At 43.3% G+C, this 22,412-nt stretch overlaps 1 protein-coding gene across 4 annotated transcripts in view; it reads right to left on the bottom strand.

Annotated features, from left to right (window-relative positions):
- Positions 1-22,412, bottom strand: part of LOC120024542 (ephrin type-A receptor 7-like) — a 109,389-nt gene that overhangs the window by 46,257 nt on the left and 40,720 nt on the right. For all 4 annotated transcript variants that reach the window (XM_038968821.1, XM_038968822.1, XM_038968823.1 and 1 more), the window contains exon 5: positions 18,526-18,861. In XM_038968821.1, the coding sequence (XP_038824749.1) occupies positions 18,526-18,861 (336 nt within the window). The remainder of the gene's footprint in view (positions 1-18,525; positions 18,862-22,412) is intronic.

Raw genomic sequence — 22,412 nt, 5'->3', positions numbered from 1 at the left:
ACTTCAACACATACTCCAAACATAGTTCCTTCAGGGAATAAAGTATGTAGATGCGTTGATGATCTTAGATGTGACGGCCCACCCAGCCATATTTATTCATGATGTATTATATTAGCTAAACAGAAACAATAACTGATTATGAGTCATGTCTGATTACCATACAAAGAGAAATCCAATGACTCAGTGTCTATGGGGCTTTCTCATATCACACTGCAAAACATTACAACTCCTTGCTTTGGAGACAATTGCAGAGTTGGTTTGCCACATTTCCCCAGCTTGCAACAATCTGTTTTGATCACAACTGTAACCATGATTTATTATAAAGTGTCAGGTAAAACCTGTTTTGGCCTGCTAGAACTCATTGAAGTCTTACGTTGTTTCCACCCCTAGGTTGGGAATGAATTGAACAGAATGAGAAAGAGCTGATTGTTCCCACCACTGTCTTCTCTCTCCTTACATGGAAACACTCGCTGATTTCAACCTAAACTGTGCTGAGTGATGTGCTACCTTCTAAAACAAGGGTCTCTCTCAAGTTGCTTAGCTGAACCCTGAACTGCTAAGAGAGGCTCTCTCTCTCTCTCTCTACCCTACAAAGACCAGTGAGACTGTCCTTTGTCCCTCCACCGCCCTACTCCCCTCGCCTCCGCCAGCTTCCAGAGCATGTGATTGGCCATAATCACTGGGCACAAATCGGCTTCAGTTTGCGTGAGAAGCGCAACACCACTATAATACCCAGAAGATAGCCAGGTCAGCTCCATTTCCCTAGAAAGCACCCCCCTAAGCCTCTTCAACATTGTTCTGGGTGGGATGACAATAACAATAAAGTGAGGGGTTTGGAGGCAGCCGCCCCCAACCTTTCAGCTGGTGGATATTGGCTAAGCTATACTATCTACAGTAGTATGACCCTTGACCCAGGAAATAGAACCACAGGAGGTTATATCTGCTGAGGTAGGAGGATATGATCTTTTTGTTGTTGTTTTGTATCAAAGATTATCTATTATATTGACAAGATAGCCAAGTGACCGCTCGCTCTAACAATGGAAATACAAGTCTGCTATGATTGAAGGTAGGTGAGATCAGGTGGGACCATCCTAGCCAATGAGAGGGCAGAAACGAGTGTGAACAACAGGCACAACTAAGTTGTTTTTCTTAAAGTTGCCGGAATGCCATGTGCATCCACTTATATCAGTATATTTGTAACAGACTAAACATTACGAGATCAAATAAGCCTCAGGTAATTCAACACTCTCTCTTAGAGTTCGATACAAAAACAGGCTTATCTCATGCGGACAGATTTTGGGCGGAGTAAATCCTTGCGCTTCGTCTTTTCCTCTCTGTTTGTATTCAGTACCTGAACTGCTTTTGGTTAGACTCATTCCCCCAGACCGCAGCTCTCAGGAAAACAATGGATCTCTCAACACAACAGCTGAAATTATTCTGCTGCTACACAAGTCAGGAAAATAGTAATGGGGTATTATAAATGTAGTATTTTTTTGGTATTCAGATCAACATTTTGCTCATACAAGGGAGAGCAGGTGAGAGTGTGTGAATATGAACACGTTCTCACATTTTGACATAAGGATCATGATGAGTTACACTGGCATCATTATCTAAGGTAATCATCCATCAGAACAATATACAGTTCCATGAACTCTTCAGAGTTTGTCTTATAAGAGCATTATTTGGTTACTAACTCTTCTAATAGACTTTGTAATGACTCTTCTTTCCTGAATGTAGGAAAAAGATGACTGCAATTCATCACTGATATAAAGTAAGCATAAGAGCTGTCAAATTATTATAATATTTTATTGAGTTATTCGCAGAATTTCCTGTGATTAATCGCGATTAATCGCATTATCAGAATTTGCTCAAAGTGAGGTGTAATTTAAAGATTTTTCAGAAAAAAAATATGACTAGAATATTAATGTCTTAATATTGTCTAAAGTAATGGTTAACAAAATAAGGTAAATTTAAAATGCACAGTTTCTTTAACCTCAATGTCAACTTGTTTCTACATCACATTGTAGATTTTAACTGTATATATTATGTATTTTGGAAGTTTCCATGTACTTTCAGACAATGCAAATAATCACACAAAAACAAAATGGTGCACTAAAACGACACAAAGTTAACTGATTAACTGATGAACTGATTAACTCCGACAGCCCTAAAAACAATTGATCAACTACATAATAATCTATGGCCCTTTGAAACAATACAAGTAAGTCACAGACTAATAGGATAAATATTGAATGGTAAATGGTATAAAAGCTACTAATCAAGATCTTACTCAAGGTTGAGAAACATTCTTGTAGAGGTCAGCCCAGCTACATCTATAGAGACTGATTCTGATGTGCCCACAGAAGAGCAGGACTAACGGTATTCATGAAATATAGCATGATGTAGGTAGCATACCGTGTGTCATTAAGTAATCATTGAGGGTACTTTTTGTAATTGCTCCATTAGCTGGATAATGTTTTCTCATTTAAGGATCAAAGCGAGACGTTTTCATGGCGTTGTGGTGAAGTTATTGCAAGTTGCTTAAAATGACAAACCCAGGGAATGGCCCAATAAAACTCAGCTAGGCTTGGCAGATGAATCAGTTTCTCTGTATTTATGAAAGGAGGAACACGGCCAGTGGAATGTATTGTAATGTGAAAATAGAAAGGCCTGCAGCAAGGCCTTTGAAGTCGTCAGCCTGATTAAAGTTTGGAGCTTTGCCAGATACAAAAACCCCAATCTTTACTTCCTTCAAATTTTCTCTCGGAATTGTCATTTTATTTCCCCAAAGAGAAAGCCAGTACAGTAAGAACACAAGATTCTGTGGACCTGTTCGTCTTTAGAAGAGGGGGAAGACAGGACTTCCCTTAATCTATTACAAATGAAAATGTGTTCTGGTCAAATCAAATTCTCAGCCCTCCACATGGAACTAATCAGTAGTCAATGCTTTACATCACTTTTAATTGTGTTGTCTCCTAAAATGCCTGGCCTAACGCAGCTGCCATTAATCAAACAGCACAATTAAAAAGCTGCCACAGCCTTTTCTTTGTTTATCAGTCTGAATTGCCTTAATCCTTCACTATTAAACTAAAGAACAGTTAGTCCAGCCATTCATATCCATATCCCATGCACTCTCCTTTTTGGCCATGCAGCCTCGATGTGGATTTAGGAAAGGCGGCAGCAGGGAGTGAAGGGTAAGGGGGTGGGGCTGTTTGTGATGTGATATTCTACATTGGAAGGACAACCGGGAGGACCACCAGCAATGCAGAGAGCACACAAACAGCTTTTACACAGATAGAACATTCTCCTAACAATGAACCCAATGGGATAACAAAATAATCTGAAATTGGACTAAGACAGTTAAATGCTGTGCATATAGGGGAGTTAGTGACTGAGGAGCTCTGTATTGAGAGATCAAGTAAACCTTGTTGATGAAGATCAGCCAGGTGTCACTTCTCTCAGCCTTTGTGTATTGAGGCCAGGATTTGCCATTACAGTAATTGGTGATTTCTGGGCATTGTTAGACAGTAAGGAACAGGCTTAGGGCTAGTGGGAGGGCTGGACTATCGTTTGCTTTCAGTTTGTTGAGCTTGTCCCAAACCCTGTTCCCAATTACCCGCACTGCACATTGACAGACAGAAGCTTTTGCCTCTCTTTGTGTCACACTGTATGTTTTCTTTAGCAAATCCACAAATCACCAGCTAATTGGAGGATGTTGCCGTATTATTATGTAAATACCAGGAATGTTCACACAATTTAAAATGAACTACCTTTCAATTATCTGGAGGTAACAAACTAACAAAACCGTATTGACAGTCTGGGGGTTCAGCCTGCTCCCACCTGCAGCAGCAAGCCCAGTGAAGCCACCATGCCTGGAGTATGTCTCACAGTATCAGCCAGTAACCTCTAATCTAGAGTATCCACAGCATGAAACAAGATGGTCTTGCCAAAGTGTATTAGTCTAGCTGCTATGTGACAGTATTGCTGGCTATGGCTACTCAGTGGTATGACAACGAGACCATTTGAGGATAATTTAATTAACTCATTTAATTATTGCAGTCTCGGTGGATATCGGCTCTACCAAGTTTTTTTTATATCGTTTTTCTTCCGAGAATACTTTTCAGGAAACAATCCCAAGATCTCATCAAATAAAAATATATTTATAATTCCACTATGAAATATGGTGGTTTTATGCATGAGGAACCTAGAAATAACCTAGAAAGCACCTTTTCACCAAAGTTTCGGGCACATCCACACTATCACAACAAACAACTAACACAAAGAATAGCAAAAAGGCTGAATCTGATCGTGCAAGGATAATGTATCCCCAACACAGACTATTGTCTAGTCTACTACCGGAAGAAATATCCTTTGAGACACCAAGATAGTAATTAAGCCGTTTCTCCAGCAGTATTAAGTAAAACCATGTTTTTGTCATCCAAGTATAAAATTATAAAATTGCACTGATGCACAAGGTTAAATAGGCAATTAAATTCCCAACTACATGACTCCCTAGTTAGAATAGGACACCAAAGGGACACTTAAAAAAAGTCCTACTCTAGAACTTCTTACAGAACTGTCCAAGGATTTTACAGACTAACCAAGATGACCACAGAGATGACTCCACCCTCACCACTGGGCATGGATACTGAGGAAAGGAGGAAGGGAGGGAGGGAGGTAGGTTTGAAAGCCCAAGGAAGGCCACTTCTTAGTCAGACCCAGCTTCCCTCCTGTCCCTCGCTAAATTCTTCCAGCCCAGATGTTTGTCCCATCTGCTTCACAACCAGTAACCAACATTCAGTGGACTCCACGGATGATATAATCTTTTTACTGTTGTTTTTATACCAAATCATCAAAAGCAGCGTAGCAGATGGCTGTCAAATATTCCCTGTGCTTTGCTAAAAGACAATGTGTTGCTGGTACTGATCTGCTGTACTTTGGGAAGGTGAAGAGCTCAGCTAGCACAGCTGAGGAGACAAGCAGGTGGCTAGTGGTCAGGCTATAAGGCGACAGCTTTGGGGGCCAAGAGGTCACCCATAATTACCAGCAGGCCTTTTCAGAGGTAGCAACTGCAGTTTGGAGGATTTCTGGATTTGGATATTTTTTTTTGCGTTCAGTGCCGAAGTGGTCGTCTGACTCAAACTCATTATGATTTCCAAGTGTGATGATCTGAACAAAGGGGAGGGGGTGAAGCAGGGGGTTGAAGACATAATTAGTTCCCCTCACTGCAGGAGACAGACAGTATGCTGATGAGACAATGAAAGAGTGAAAAAACAGACCTGTCAATCTGCCTCCTTTCTTTTTATCTCACAAAACAGCAGTGAGTAATGCTCACAGACCCGGAAAAAAATCTCGGTCTCTCGCTGCTACCAAAATACATTCTTGTGTGATACAACATACAAGTCCTGCCAAAGCCCATCCCATAAAACAATCTGTGATTTTTCCCAAGCTGAATTCAAAAGAAGAAAATAATCTCTGAAAAGTAGGTAGTTGTTTTCTTGTTGCAGACGTTGCAGCTCATTTTCTTCAACTCTTCTCTCTGTATAAAAGTCATGGTGACAAGCTGAAATAGACTGCAAATGGATATCAAATGTCTAACCTCAGGCTGACGGAACCGTTTTCCTGTGTGTGGCAGTCTAGTAGATAGAGTTTTCCCTGTCAACCTGGGTTAAACTGTCTGGATCGTAAGTAAAGTATCCCACTAGTCTGCACCCAGAGCAGTGCTGGGAAAATTCCCTCTGTGAAAGAAACAAGCCACGAAGGTCTTGAAATTGGTGGTTGGCTTCGTGGGAGTGTGTGTTTTTTTCTTTCTGGTCGATGGGGATTTGGTCACTATCAGGCACCTACGACATGCATCACTATTTAGGTTATATTTCCAAACTCCTTTAAGTTCTTCAACAGGAAATGAAACACTTGAATGCCTACGCTGCAAACTGCTGGAGCCCTTTCCAGCCAGGGGATCTAGCATGGACGAGCATGTGTTCCATATAAACACAGTGTCTGGGAGTCACAGGTGCATGCTGAGCTGGTGTGTGTGTGTCTCAGAGAAAGAGAGAGTATATGAGTGTTTACTGGGGCCTCACAGTCACCCCCATGGGCAGTAAAGGGGCGTACAGACTCTGCATACCAACACAAAGGCCAGCCTCACTCAGTCTGCTCTACTGAAAGCCACTACAAACTTTACACAAACAAAGCGATGGAGCAGTGTTTTCTAAGTGCTCTATGTACTTGTACTTTTTTACGGCTTAAATGTTGGAACAGACCGTATAGGACGCTCAATCGCTCTGTTTGCGTAGGGTGTGTAGGGCTCTTTGCTGGTCAACTGGATTGAGCAGTGAGTTAAAACTTCTCCAAAGGATCTCCCTGGTTCATCGTAAACTAAATTTGTGTTTCAAGCAAAAGGTGAATATCTTAAAGGGATTGTTCGGGACTTTGGCAATGAGGCCTTTTATCTACTTCCACAGTCAGATTTATTATTGGATACCATTTTTATGTCTCTGCGTGCTGTTTGAAGGACATTTCTTTCTAGCGTTTGCGCAATTGCCAACTACCCTTAGCCCAATGACTAGAATTCGATGAGAATAGCTACTACAGTGCCTTCAGAAATCATTCACACTCACTGACTTTTTCCACAATTTGTTGTTTTACAGCCTGAATTTAAAATTGATTAAATTTAGATTGTTTGTCACTGGCCTACACACAATACCTCATAATGTCAAAGTGGAAAAAATGTATAAAAAATGAAAAGCTGAAATGTCTTCAGTCAATAAGTACTCAACCCCTTTGTTCTGGCAAGCCTAAATGAGTCCAGGATTAAACATGTGCAATAATAATAGTGTTTACCTTGATTTTTGGTTGACTATCTCATCTCTGTATCCCAGACATACAATTATCTGTAAGGTCCCTCAGTCGAGCAGTGAATTTCAAACACAGATTCAACCACAAAGACCAAGCAGGCATTGAAAATCCCTTTGAGCATCGTGAAGTTATTAGACTTTGGAGAGTTTATCAATACACCCAATCACTACAAAGATGCAGGCGTCCTTCCTAACTCAACTGCCGGAGAGGAAGGAAAGAATGGCGCTGGAGGGGAAGGCTGACGTTTTACATGCTCCTAACCAACTATGCTATTATGTTTGTTTTTTGTTTGATGTTTTGTTGAATCCTACGCTCGTCGGATGTTGCAGGGCTTGAAAACTATTATGGACAACAAAGGGAAACACAGCCGCGAGCTGCCAGTGTGAAAAACGGAGTTTAAAAGTAATTGGCTAAGGTGTATGTAAACTTCCGATTTCAACAAAGTTTACATACACCTTAGCCAAATACATTTAAACTCAATGTCACAATTCCTGACATTTAATCCTAGTAAAAATTCCCTATCTTAGGTCAGTTAGGATCACCACTTTATTTTAAGAATGTGAAATGTCAGAATAATAGTAGAGAGAATGATTTATTTCAACTTTTATTTATTTCATCACATTCCCAGTGGGTCAGAAGTTTACATACACTTAATTAGTATTTGGTAGCATTGCCTTTAAATTGTTTAACTTGGGTCAAACGTTTTGGGTAGCCTTCCACAAGCTTCCCACAATAAGTTGGGTGAATTTTGGCCCATTCCTCCTGACAGAACTGGTGTAACTGAGTCAGGTTTGTTGGCCTCTTTGCTCGCACACGCTTTTTCAGTTCTGCCCACAAATTTACTATAGAACTGAGGTCAGTGCTTTGTGATGGCCACTCCAATACCTTGACTATCTTGTCCTTAAGCCATTTTGCCACAACTTTGGAAATATGCTTTGGGTCATTGTCCATTTAGTGCAACAAGGCACTAAAGTAATACAGCAAAAAATGTGGCAAACAATGAAGTTGTGTCTTTAATACAAAGTGTTATGTTTGAGGCAAATCCAATACAACACAATACTGAGCACCACTCTCCATATTTTCAAACATAGTGGTGGCTGCATCATGTTATGGGTATGCTTGTGATCGTTAAGGACTGGGGAATGGAATGGACAAGCAACATCCTAGAGGAAAAACTTGTTCAGTCTGCTTTCCACCGGATACTGGGAGATGAATTCACATTTCAGAACAAGGCTACATGTACACTGGAGTTGCTTAGGTACAGTTTTGACTTAAATCTATGGCATAATCTATGGCAAACAAATTTGACAGAACTTGAAGAACTTTGAAAATAAAAATGGGCAATTGTTGCACAAAACCAGGTGTGGAAAACTTAGAGACTTACCCAGCTGTAATCGCTGCCAAAGTATTGACTCATGGGTGTGAATACTTATGTAAATTAGGAATTTCTGTATTTAATTTTCTATACATTTGCAAACGTATAGAAAATTTTCACAATTTTCAATTTCAAAAATATGTTTTCACTTTGTCATTATGGGGTACTGCATAGATGGTAGAGAAAAAAAACGAATACATTTTGAATTCAGGCTGTAATACAAAAAATGGTGGTATAAGTCAAGGGGTATGAATACTTTCTGAGGGCATTGTACCTCTAACTTACTTCATACTGGACGCAGAGACATACAAATGGTATCCACAAGTTCATCTGAACTCTATCCCTTTAATACAGTTGTTACAACATAATTTAATTCAGCCAAACATTTATAAATGTATCCATTTGTCACCATGAATATGTACATTAACAATCAAAAGTTTGGACACACCTACTCATTAAAGGGTTTTTCTTTATTTTTACTATTTTCTACATTGTAGAATAATAGTGAAGACATCAAAACTATGAAATAACACATATGAAATCTTGTAGTAACCAAAAAAGTGTTCAAAATATATTTTATATTTGAGATTCTTCAAAGTAGCCACCCTTTGCTTGGGGCTCCCTAGTGGCGCAGCGGTCTAAGGCACTGCATCTCAGTGCTTGAGGCGTCACTACAGATACCCTGGTTTGAATCAAGGCTGTATCACAACTGGCTGTGATTGGGAGTCCCATAGGGCGGCACACAATTGTCCCAGCGTTGTCCAGGTTTGGCCGGTGTAGGCCATTATTGTAAATAAGAATTTGTTCTTAACTGACTTGCCTCGTTAAATAAAGGTAAAAAAAAGACAGCTTAGCACACTCTTGGCATTCTCTCAAACAGCTTCACCTGGAATGCTTCTCCAACAGTCTTGAAGGAGTTCCCACATATGCTGAGCACTTGTTGGCTGCTTTTCCTTCACTCTGCGGTCCAACTCATCCCAAACCATCTGAATTGGGTTGAGGTTGGGTGATTGTGGAGGCCAGGTCATCTGATGCAGCACTCCATCACTCTCCTTCTTGGTCAAATAGCCCTTACACAGCCTGGAGGTGTGTTGGGTCATTGTCCAGATGGGATGACGTATCGCTGCAGAATGCTGTGGTAGCCATGCTGGTTAAGTGTGCCTTGAATTCTAAATAAATCACAGACAGTGTCACCAGCAAAGCACCCCCACACCATCACACATCCTCCTCCATGCTTCACAGTGGGAACCACACACGCGGAGATCATCCGTTCACCTACTCTGCGCCTCACAAAGACACGGCGGTTGGAACCAATAAACTCAAATTTGGACTCAACAGACCAAAGGACATATTTCCACCGGTCTAATGTCCATTGCTCGTGTTTATTGGCCCAAGCAAGTCTCTTCTTCTCATTGGTGTCTTTTAGTAGTGGTTTCATTGCAACAATTAGACAACGAAGGTCTGATTCACGCAGTCTCCTCTGAACAATTGATGTTGAGATGTGTCTGTTACTTGAACACTGTGAAGCATTTATTTGATATGCAATTTCTGTGGCTGGTAACTCTGATAAACTTATCCTCTGCAGCAGAGGTAACTCTGGGTCTTACATTCCTGTGGCGGTCCTCATGAGAGCCAGTTTAATCATAGCGCTTGATGGTTTTTGCGACTGCACTTGAAGAAACTTTCAAAGTTCTTGAAATTTTCCTGATTGACAGACCTTCATGTCTTAAAGGAATGATATACTGTCATTTCTCTTTGCTTATTTGAGCTGTTCTTGCCATAATATGGACTTGATCTTTTACCAAATAGGGCTATCTTCTGTATACCACCCCTACCTTGTCACAACACAACTGATTGGTTCAAACACATTAAGGAAAGTGTCACGACTCCGACCGAGGCAGGCTCTCCTTCCCGTTCGGGTGGCGCTCGGCGGTCGTCGTCACCGGCCTATTAGCTGCCACTGATTCTTTTCTCCCCCTCCTTATGTGTTTATTGGTTACACCTGTTTTGTGTTTGTTCTAATTAGTTGGGCTTTATTAGTCAGCCGGCCCGCCCGTTTCTTTGTGCGGGATTGTTTATTGTAAGCTTGGTGTTTGTTATCAGACGTTACGTGTTTGTGTATGTTCGAGTATAATACTGGACTGTTTTCGTTCCCCGTGTCTGGGGCAGTTTATGTTGAGCACCCAGTGTCGAGTGGGGTGGCCGAGGTTCTCCGTGTTGCATTAAATGAACATTATTATTGAATCCTCTGTTTTCCTGCGCCTGACTTCGCACTCCGACACCCAGTCCTTACAGAAAGAAATTCCACAAATTAACTTATAACAAGGCACACCTGTTAATTGAAATGCATTCCAGGTGACTACCGCATGAAGCTGGTTGAGAAAATGCCAAGAGTGCAAAGCTGTTATCAGGGCAAAGGGTGGCTAATTTGAAGAACCTCAAATATAAAATATATTTTGATTTGTTTAACACTTTTTTGGTTACTACATGATTCTATATGTGTTATTTCATAGTTTTGATGTCTTCACTATTATTCTACAATGTAGAAAATAGTAAAAATAAAGAAAAACCATGGAATGAGTAGGTGTGTCCAAACTTTTGACTGTTACTGTATGTATACATCTTGAAAGCGCGGGAGGTAATTACACACTTGGCGTTACAGACAAGAGTTACATACTAACGCTGAACACATTCTTGAACAACTCAGAGGTACACAATAAGTGCCACCTTATTGAAAGCAAGGGTTATGCATTGCCAAATCCATTCCTCTATATAACAATGCAAGCATTGTCTCTGAACCTGTGTTGTGTCATTTTTATCAGTGCTAACAATATTTTCCAAATTTTTCATTAGCCTTGCATTGTTCCCGGGTCATGGTATTAGTTATCCCAGCCCTCGTCTAGTATGTCCGCCCAGCAACAACTACTTCAATTAGGACCTGTCAGTCAAAGAAACTCATTAATAAGAGTCCATCCAATTTTGAATGAACTATATTAGTGTTCCATTTTTGTCCTACTCTTTGTAAGGACATTTATTTCACTGAGCTCATAATCTGTACTACATGGACTTGTCCTGTATGCCAGTATGTCATATATGCCAATGGTCTTAAAGGTTTGAGATGTGAGGTAAAACTAATGATTGATTCCTGGTCCTTGACATAAACAGTGAAGATTGGAAGATGATCAGGGAATGATCCAGTAAAAAGTTCAGTTGCTATGTTGCTACGGTGAACAATAGGCAGCCTGGGAAAAACTTTGCCTCTAACTTTGTTTGCAGTTTCACAGGCGTCTAAATAATTAACTGGTCTCCATCCTGACTTCTGCAAGGAGACACCAGCTAGAAGATGAAACTGAATAGGAATGGGCACCGGAGCCTTTTAACTTTGACAAGATTCCCAGTTGGGGAAAAAACATAATCATGAAAAAATTGCAGTTCCTGGCAAATAACACAATTTTCTACAAATGTTCACGCATTACCGCAAACACAACACTCTCAGACACACACAAACCCAAAAGCTTAGACTGAGAGATTGATAGATATTGCTTTCATCAACATTATCACAGTTCAGAATGACTAAGGAATACAACGTTATTATTATTTTTAAATGCTATTTAGTGGACGGTAACAACGCACTGGGCACAGACGTCAATTCAATGTCTATTCCACATTGGTTCAACGTAATTTAATTGAAATGACGTAGAAACAATGTTGATTCAACCAGTGTGTGCCCAGTGGGAAATGTCTTTCACAGCTCTTCCACACAGTCGGTCTGCAACGGGGTCTGTAAATGTGTCCTTTCCAAGGCAGAGAAAGAGAAACAGGACTGTCATTCTGACAGGGTGCACGGAGAGCTTAAACTCTGTGTGTTCCCATAGAAAAGCCCCTCTGCCACTGGGCTGTCCACTGTCGGTGACCAAGTCAAGGGGAAAGAGGGAACACTGTGGGGCTACTGTGAGCTAAAGCTCAGTCATGCACGGCAGATTCAGGGGGATTTAGGTGGCTCGTCTGCCAGCAATAAAAGGCTGAAACAGGATACTTGGGGAGATTAATTACCTAGATAGGCCACGATAATGCCATTTAAATGGGAAAGTAATTAAAGTGCACCTTCCATGAAAATTATTCATTGCTGACGGATTGGGTGACAGACAAATCAGGAGGCATTTACAGAAAGCAACAGGTTAAGTGCCAGAGAGCTTGTGCTTCGGGGAGACCACCGCTGTCTTATTGCAGCTGTTGAATCGGACTGCTTTGGAGGGACAGAGCAAAAAGAGAGAGAAAAGAATGGGCTCCCAGGTAACGTAAAACCACAGACAAACGCTAGAAAGGAGTATCCGCTTAAGTAGAAAATTACACCGGCTCGGGTGGTGGTAGTCAGTGGGGAATCCTCCGAATCAATCAATCCATTCTGTTTAAGGCCACCATGACAGATTAGGAATCAATCAATGGGTCTTATTGTTCCCAAAAGTGTTACTCTCACCAATGCATTCAGCAATATCCATTTTGTGGTGATGAAGTGTGGATAAAGTGACCGTATAGATTACCGCTGGAGAACCTAAGAGTATCGGCTTGCATGGTTGCCCTAGAAGTCCAAATACTTCACACTCCCAACATTTATCTAACTAATTTCACTGTGTTAAGGGAGATTGATTATCCAATCATTACACTAATACTTTTATGTTGCTGTACACCTTCATACAAATGACTGACATCAGACAGTCAAGTAGTCCTGACAATACTAGCAGGCCAACAACTTTGTTGAAAGGGGGATATTTGTTTCTCACGCAAAGCCAGAGCAGAGAGGCTTTTCAGATCAAAGTGAAATGCTTAACTTACATTCATGCGTGCTAGAATGCATATTTCCCTGGGTGAAATGGTAGGAAAGGGAATAGCCTGTTCTTCCCTTTGAATGTTTAAATAGGTTTGTTCATGAGGGCACTCCAATCTCCTTTATAGTACAAATGAAGTTAATCAAACAATAGTCCCGAAGGTGATTCTCTCAAAATAAACAAATAAGCAACATTGTTTTATCTGAATCATTTCATCTGTAACAATTTATTAAAGAAAGGCTTCCTATATTTTCCATACACTTCACCTCAACAGTTCCACCATGAAAGATGATGTCATAAAGAATAAAAGACAACCCCAATCTTCATCTAGGTGTAAATAATACATGTTGCTTAGTTACAGTATATCCCAGTCCCACTCTGACTCATGCATGCTAGAGGGCTCTGAACACAAACAGCATTGCTCAGCGATAGTAGAAGTTCCTTTCTGATCGCTGCTCCTGGCTAATATGAGCAGTCAGCATTCAAATTATTTCCCACAGCTTTTCCCTTTCTCTCTATATGATGTTGTTTATGCCTCTTGCTGCTCGTACCTCAACAGTATCATCATCTGTGGCTGTGTCCCGTCACCACAACGCTCCTATAGCCATTCCACTTAACCAATTCCAGTCTTATTTCTACTTTGTTCTCCAGTGAGATGTGTCTGAGATGTGCACACACACTCTGTTGAATAAATATGAATGGTTATTCCATGAAAGGTTCCCACTCACTGGCTCCTGCCAGAACAGAAGGCCTTGTTTACAAGTGTGGCGGCATGAAAGCAGCCGGAGCACAGAGGACCTTCGAGGATGGCTCTGTAGAGTTGTCCAGCAACAATAGAGCCCTGATTGAAATGCACTCTCTGTCTAGCTAGCCTAACTTTCCACGAAAAGACCTTCCGGAAAAACTCCACATCACCAAGATGTGATGACAAATTTCTATTCATTCACCTGTGGAGGAGGTGGTGAGGACTCGAGGGGGGGGAGTCGGATAGAAATCAAGATGATGAACTTGCACTGCGTCTCCAACAGTAGCTATTTAAACACTGAGCTGAGAGGTAATTAGGTTTTACTTGGAACAATAAGCACTCAGCACCTTGTACAGTTCCTCAGCTCCACGGCTGCAGCCTGCCTCATCACAGCCTCACTCCACACACTTCCTTTGGTATAATTAGGGGAGGTGTGAATTCCTCATCAGATGGATCACCATCTGCATTCAAGCAGCACTGCGGAGCATTCCTTCCCCCAGTCAGTCCCTCTACTCCTCTCCTCCAGCTCCCTCTCCTCTCCTCTGCACAGGCTGATTATCATGCAGCAGAAGAGAGAGGCACCACCCGCTAGAGGGTCTCTCCTCTTCCTCCTCTCTTTAAGACCTTTTCTGAACCTCTCTCTCTCTCTCTCTCTCTCTCTCTCTCTCTCTCTCTCTCTCTCTCTCTCTCTCTCTCTCTCTCTCTCTCTCTCTCTCTCTCTCTCTCTCTCTCTCTCTCTCTCTCTCTCTCTCTCTCTCTCTCTCTCTCTCTCTCTCTCTCTCTCTCTCTCTCTCCCCAGGAAAGGTTAATCAATTCTGGATGATGAGCCGTAAAGGGTTTAATAATGCAGTCATTCTTTAACGATGTGGCCATGCATGCTTGCTCGGAAAGGGGCCATTGTTTTAGGAAGCGCCGACGTTCCAATTACAAAGCGCTGGAGCGTTCCCTAACGGCTCCGGGAACAGCAGCCGGACACAGTGAGGGGCCAGTGCTAAGAGCTGAGCAGGACGGGGTTAATGTCTGGCCTTCTACGTGCACAACAACACTCGGATTCTTCCTGCTCTCTCACATGAAGATCTCACTAACAATATGTGTTTGCCCATCATCAAACTGAAGCCAAACAATCTCTTACATCCATAATGTTGAAATCAGTCATCATGTATCTAGGCTATAGGTTAATAAAACATATATCAACACATCTCATTACAATAAATAGTACAGTGCATCTTAAACTAGGTTTGCTTCAAATAGTAGCCTACATAGCTTCAAATAGTAGCCTACATAGCTTCAAATAGTAGCCTACATAGCTTCAAATAGTAGCCTACATAGCTTCAAATAGTAGCCTACATAGCTTCTAATCGTAGCCTACATAGCTTCAAATAGTAGCCTACATAGCTTCAAATAGTAGCCTACATAGCTTCAAATAGTAGCCTACATAGCTTCAAATAGTAGCCTACATAGCTTCAAATAGTAGCCTACATAGCTTCAAATAGAAGCCTACATAGCTTCAAATAGTAGCCTACATAGCTTCAAATAGTAGCCTACATAGCTTCAAATAGTAGCCTACATAGCTTCAAATAGTAGCCTAAAGCTAGCTTTAAGACGTTAACATCATTCCTTCCTCATCAAAATGCGTCCCTTTATTTCCTTCCATTTATGACGGCTAAATATTCCTCAGGGTGAGCAGAGTAATTGTCTGTTGTCAACATGTAATTATAAGAGGCTCTGAGAGAGCCATGTGTTAATTGTTTTCCCTGTGTTTTCCTGCAGGTCTCCCTCCTTGCAGTGTCCATGTGTCCTTGGCAAGGCAACCACCAGCACCATCCAGCGTGTGTCTCTGTCATCAACTGTGTCACAGAACATACATCATTCCCTACAGTTTATCCCAAATGTATTCTGCTGCCTGGCAGCAATTACCATCCTATTCCACCCATTTCTCTCTCTGTAACCTTCTGGCAATTTAAGAATGGAGGTTGTCGCCATATTAGTTCCTCTACTTTGTTTATTTGATCTTTTCATTTCTCAATACATGCCAAATGTGGTACAATTTTCTATCGTGCAATCAAACATTTCAGAATGTAACAGATACTGTATGAAGCTTCATCTTACTAGGAGAGTATCATAGCACCATAGGACATGGCTGGATGTGCAGGACTAACCCAATTCGTTCAGCAAAGAATTCAAAGACTTGCAGCTCTTCGCCATTCATATATAAGGTTGGGTAGGGGTGAAGCTAAACCCCAAAAGACAACATCCCATTCCTCATTTCAGTTAGCCAGTAATCAGAAAGGTGCCTCAAAGTAAAACATGAGGCCCAGAATGCTCGTACAAATGTAGGATCTTAATTTGACCACCCTGTTGCAGGAGAACTTTTAAACATTTAAAACTGGTAGTGTATTCAAGGTCTAAAAAGGCTTCTGAAGTTTGTAATTTCCACTTTTAAATGTCACACTTCAGAAAAATGTATCTACCCCTTCAAAAATGGCCATTAATTATAATGTACATAATTCACATTTCCTGTTGGTGAAGGGTTATTTTCCAGCTGTAGAAAAGTGGCTCAAATTAAAGATCCTACATCTGTAGATATTGGTAAGCAACATGGTTATGATGATAATATTCCCCATACCCTCTTTATAAGCCTCAATGGCTATGCAATCCTATTTTTTTAAATGATTAAACCATACAATCTACTTGCTGTGAAGCCGCTCAACATTTACATTACATTCATTCATCTAACAGACTCCCATCCAGAGCGATCCAAAGGAGCAATCAGGGTCAGCACCCTGCTCAAGGGCACGTCGACAGTTCTCCCACAAGGTCAAAAACGGGGACCTATGCAGTCCTCTTTCAATAACACTAGTTAGTAGGTTATTTTTACGCCAACTGGATTTCATGGATGCTTGAGCATGATAGACAAATCTTGTTTGGTGGATCCATAGAAATAATTAACAAATAAAAAGGTCTAGTGCAGCCTTGAGTTGGAGTGTGTCACCCTAAAAAATACAGCATTTTAATTATGGTAGGTTCCCATGGGCGTTTAGCGACACGCACTGTTTCCTATGGTACAACTGGCAGCAAGCCTTGCTACATTAATAATGTTTGCCACCATAGCTCTGACGCACACTATAAATTCATCTGGGTAATATGCAAACTATAAATGTTGTGGATAATATCAGCCTATGATCATTAAAGCCAATGTAGAATGCTTAAGGTACTTAAGGTGCATGTTCTCAATTGAACTTCACTAACGACCTCAGTGCAAAATACCCATATAATTCTGTCAGAATGTGCTGAGACTAAAGAGCAAACTTTTAACATTATATTGTATCCTAAAATGGCCATATTTGTCTCGCTTATCCTGAACATCTAGAAGACCAAAAAATGCTGCATATGAACATTAATTACATTTCTTTGTAACTCAATCATGGAAGCAATTCCAGCTCACACCAGCCCTCATCAGCCTACACCAGCCCTCACCAGCCCACAGCAGCCCACAGCAGCCCACAACAGCCCACACCAGCCCTCACCAGCCCACACCAGCCCTCACCAGCCCACACCAGCCCACAGCAGCCCACACCAGCCCACACCAGCCCTCATCAGCCTACACCAGCCCTCACCAGCCCAAAGCAGCCCACAACAGCCCTCACCAGCCCACATCAGCCCTCACCAGCCCACACCAGCCCACAGCAGCCCATACCAGCCCACAGCATCCCACACCAGCCCACACCAGCCCACAGCAGCCCACAACAGCCCACACCAGCCCTCATCAGTCTACACCAGCCCTCACCAGCCCACAACAGCTCACACCAGCCCTCATCAGCCTACACCAGCCCTCACCAGCCCACAGCAGCCCACAACAGCCCTCACCAGCCCACACCAGCCCTCACCAGCCCACAGCAGCCCATACCAGCCCACAGCATCCAACACCAGCCCACACCAGCCCACAGCAGCCCATACCAGCTCACACCAGCCCTCATCAGCCTACACCAGCCCTCACCAGCCCACAGCAGCCCTCACCAGCCCAAACCAGCCCACAGCAGCCCATACCAGCTCACAGCATCCCAAACCAGCCCACAGCAGCCCTCACCAGCCCACAGCAGCCCACAGCATCCCACAGCATCCCACAGCAGCCCACACCAGCCCACACCAGCCCTCACCAGCCCACAGCAGCCCACAGCATCCCACACCAGCCCACACCAGCCCTCACCAGCCCACAGCAACCCACACCAGCCCTCACCAGCCCTCACCAACTAACACTAGCCCACACCAGCCCTCACAAGCCCTCACCAGCCCTCACCAGCCCACAGCAGGCCACACCAGCCCTCACCAGCCCTCACCAGCCCACACTAGCCCTCACCAGCCCACACCAGCCCACAGCAGCCCTCACCAGCCCACACCAGCCCTCACCAGCCCTCACCAGCCCACACCAGCCCTCACCAGCCCACAGCAACCCACAGCAACCCACACCAGCCCACACCAGCCCTCACCAGCCCTCACCAGCCAACACTAGCCCACAACCAGCCCACACCAGCCCTCACAAGCCCTCATCAGCCCACAGCAACCCTCAGCAGCCCACACCAGCCCTCAGCAGCCCACACCAGCCCTCACCAGCCCACACTAGCCCACACCAGCCCACAGCAGAGGAATATTGTTCAGCTCTACTTTCTCTCAGTGTTCTAGGCAATTAAACTAAACTGAATACTGTAACTCTACGAGCCTACCTGCTTGACTGGTGGCGACGCTGACTGCGGCAAACAGCCTCTGGGTGCGGCTGAGGTCAGAGACCCCGTTGACGGCCTCCACCTCAAAGGTGTAGTTGGCGTGGGCCAGTAGGTCCACCACATTTACGTAGGTGTCCACTAATTCCGCCTGCTGGGGGGAGTATCCCACGTTCCCCCCGCACGGCACGCACTCCTCGGGCTCCCAGCTGCAGCGCCGGCACATAATCCTGTAGGTGACGTCGTTGCGACCGCCCATGTCGGCCGGCGGGCTCCACTCCAGGCTGACGGTGGTCTGGTTGATGTTGTAAACCAGGTTCTGTGGTGCCGAGGGAGGTCCTGTCAGGGTAGGAGGGAAGACAATGAGAGGAGGGAGATGAGGAAAGGCGGGAGAGGATTTAATGAGGGGAGGAGGGAGAGTTAAATAACAGAGTGCCAGGGAAGGAAAGTGTGCACTGACTGAATCTGTGGTTCACCGTTCTGTTCTGTTCCCTCAGACTGAATGCCACGGGACATGCCAGCTCTAAGCCTGACACACAATTATGACAGAACTCAGATCTAAAAAGAAAAACTAGTGCAGGTCGGCAGAGGAAGTTAAATACAAGTAAGGTCAATGTAGAGGAGGTGCTGAAATGGAAACAACTCATGGAGACCATTATAATGCAAAATGACTGCATTACTACCACTCTGATATGATGCTGTGTATGCTAAATGTGAATGTTAATCGATAGCCACAGGTCGTGTGCCCAACGTCATTTGTTTTCTCCAATTTAAGGGGTGTTTTCATTGTTTATCATCAACAATTATGCCTTATTAATGTCTTAAGCATTCGACATTGTAATGTCAAGTGTGCAACAGTATTTCCTTTTGAGTGGGATTATCCTGTTATAGAGATTTGACCTATTTAAAGGTGTGAATGGCTCATGCCAGGTCAAGGTAGGCCCTTTTTGGATGCCCGTTTTCTTCATTCAATGATCATGCATCCACAATTCACAAATCAATGCTTACATTAAAACTTGGAATAGGCCTATATGAAAAATGTAAGATTTGTAGGAATTTCCCATTTTGAAATTATTGAGATGTCATTACATTTTATAATTATTAATCCTGAACGGAGGATCAAAGGGAGGCATAAAGGGGCATTATTAGCTCTCCCTCAGTCCTCCCCAAAATATAATTATCCCATGGTGAGACAAAGGGTTTCCTTTCCAATGAATTGCAGAGACAAGACACTAAACATATACGTTTGAGAAAAATAGGCAGACAGACAAGTCTGACTCACTCCAGAATTTACAAGTGAGATTAAATCTCACAATAGCCTCACAATAGCCAATAGAATAACAATCAGTTCCACAAAGTCTCCAAACTGCACTACACAAACCATTGCCCTTTGAACAAGGAGTGTAATGGCAAAGAATGACAATCCTCTCATAAAAACAATGATTTACAAATTGCTGCTTTTATCATTCAAATTCCAGCCCTTGTTTTTATAACCCAGATGTTTACATACTGTACACTTGAAATTGAGTGCTAGTTTTATAGCCCCCTTAATGCACCATACAGATGTAGGATCTTAATCATACACAGTTTGCTACAACAGGAAAATAATCCTGCAGCAACAGGAAATGTGTATTATAATTAATGGACATTTTTTGTAGGGGTTGACACATTTTCCGTTAGGGCAAATAAAGTCTGACGATTGAAAGTGTAAATTAGAAACTTTAGAAGCCTTTTTAAACTTTGAATACCTACATCTGTAGATTATGATTTGTAATCTTTGTTCATGAGCATTTTTAAAAACATCTTTAATTTTCTCTCTAAAATTCTAAACGACTCCATTTTCATCCGAATTGTTCCTCTAGTGAACCCTCGGAAGGAGCTTCTCAACCCCTTTAATTAGACAGAAGTATTAACAAATAGGTAATAGGTATGTTTAGAGCGAAAACTACAATCATCTGAGTCAAAAATACTGTACATTTTGTTATTTTACTCATTCCTCCCAGAGGGAGAAGATGGTGAGACTCGGGGCTCTGGAGATGAAAGAGACACCTGTGGCAGGTGAAGAAGAGTGGCGGCGTGACTCTAGCGAGCACCAAGGCACGACTTCAGTGCTGTCGCCGACACTCAACCTGTGTCCTTAAGAATCTTCAGGGACAAAGAGCGAGAGTCACTCACACACAAACGTCCACACACACAAACGTCCACACACACACACACACACACGCACACACACACACACACACACACACACACACACACACACACACACACACACACACACACACACACACACACACACACACACACACACACACACACACACACACACACACACACACAAACGTCCACACACAAACGTCCACATACACACACACACACACACACACACACACACACACACACACACACACACACACACACACACACACACACACACACACACACACACACACACACACACACACACACACACACACACACATCTCTGGGGTCTGTTTGTACTGCATTACAACGGTCACGGTTACCAACAGATAATAGCTAGTTTTACTCAGCCACTCTCATTGGGTCTCAAGTGACAAAGACCAGGGCAGTGGTTTCAGAGATAACAGCTGGAGGAGGATATTGAAATAGAATTTGAGTGGCCTGTGTTTTGGTCTTGGTCTTGTTTTTGCAGACATGCAATACAGTGCAAGTTTCCCCTCTTTGTCCTTGGCTAGACATAGTGCTTCCTGTTCACTGGGTTGGCTTGGTTCCCTGCCTCAACACAGTCCTCTTCAAGCCTCTGTAGGGTGAGGTGATACTGTCCTCCCCCCGCCTCACCTGCAGCTCGGAGGCGCGACACATCCTGAGCGTCCGCCGTCTGTCTGCTGATCCTGGTAGCTCAACGGCTTGCTGCTCTCGCCTCTGTCTTGCTCTCTTTTTCCGTCCCTCTTTCCTCTGCTCTCTCTGTCTTATCTCTTTATGTTTCCCTCTCTCACTCCCTCCTCCCAGTGAAGTTTCATTTCCCTCTCTCACCCCCTCCTCCAGGTGAAGTTTCATTTCCCTCTCTCACTCCCTCCTCCCAGTGAAGTTTCATTTCCCTCTCTCACTCCCTCCTCCCAGTGAAGTTTAATTTCCTTCTCTCACACCCTCCTCCAGGTGAAGTTTCATTTCCCTCTCTCACCCCCTCCTACCAGTGAAGTTTCATTTCCCTCTCTCACCCCCTCCTACCAGTGAAGTTTCATTTTCCTCTCTCACCCCCTCCTCCAGGTGAAGTTTCATTTCCCCCTCTCACCCCCTCCTACCAGTGAAGTTTAATTTCCCCCTCTCACCCCCTCCTCCCAGTGAAGTTTAATTTCCCTCTCTCACCCCCTCCTCCAGGTGAAGTTTCATTTCCCCCTCTCACCCCCTCCTCCAGGTGAAGTTTCATTTCCCTCTCTCACCCCCTCCTCCTGGTGAAGTTTCATTCCCCCCTCTCCCCCCTCCTACCAGTGAAGTTTCATTTCCCTCTCACCCCCTCCTACCAATTAAGTTTCATTTACCTCTCTCACCCTCTCCTCCAGGTGAAGTTTAATTTCCCCCTCTCACCCCCTCCTACCAGTGAAGTTTCATTTCCCTCTCTCACCCCCTCCTACCAGTGAAGTTTAATTTCCCTCTCTCACCCTCCTCCAGGTAAAATTTCATTTTCCTCTCTCACCACCTCCTCCTACCAGTGAAGTTTAATTTTCCTCTCTCACCCCCTCCTCCCAGTGAAGTTTCATTTTCCACTCTCACCACCTCCTCCAGGTGATGTTTCATTTCCCTCTCTCACCACCTCCTACCAGTGAAGTTTCATTTCCCTCTCTCACCCCCTCCTCCCGGTGAAGTTTCATTTCCCTCTCTCACCCCCTCCTCCTGGTGAAGTTTCATTT

Source organism: Salvelinus namaycush, chromosome 29 (assembly GCF_016432855.1).
Source record: "Salvelinus namaycush isolate Seneca chromosome 29, SaNama_1.0, whole genome shotgun sequence".
NCBI lineage: Eukaryota > Metazoa > Chordata > Actinopteri > Salmoniformes > Salmonidae > Salvelinus > Salvelinus namaycush.
The sequence above is the reverse complement of the archived record's forward strand: the minus strand, read 5'-3'. Positions and strand labels throughout refer to the sequence as shown.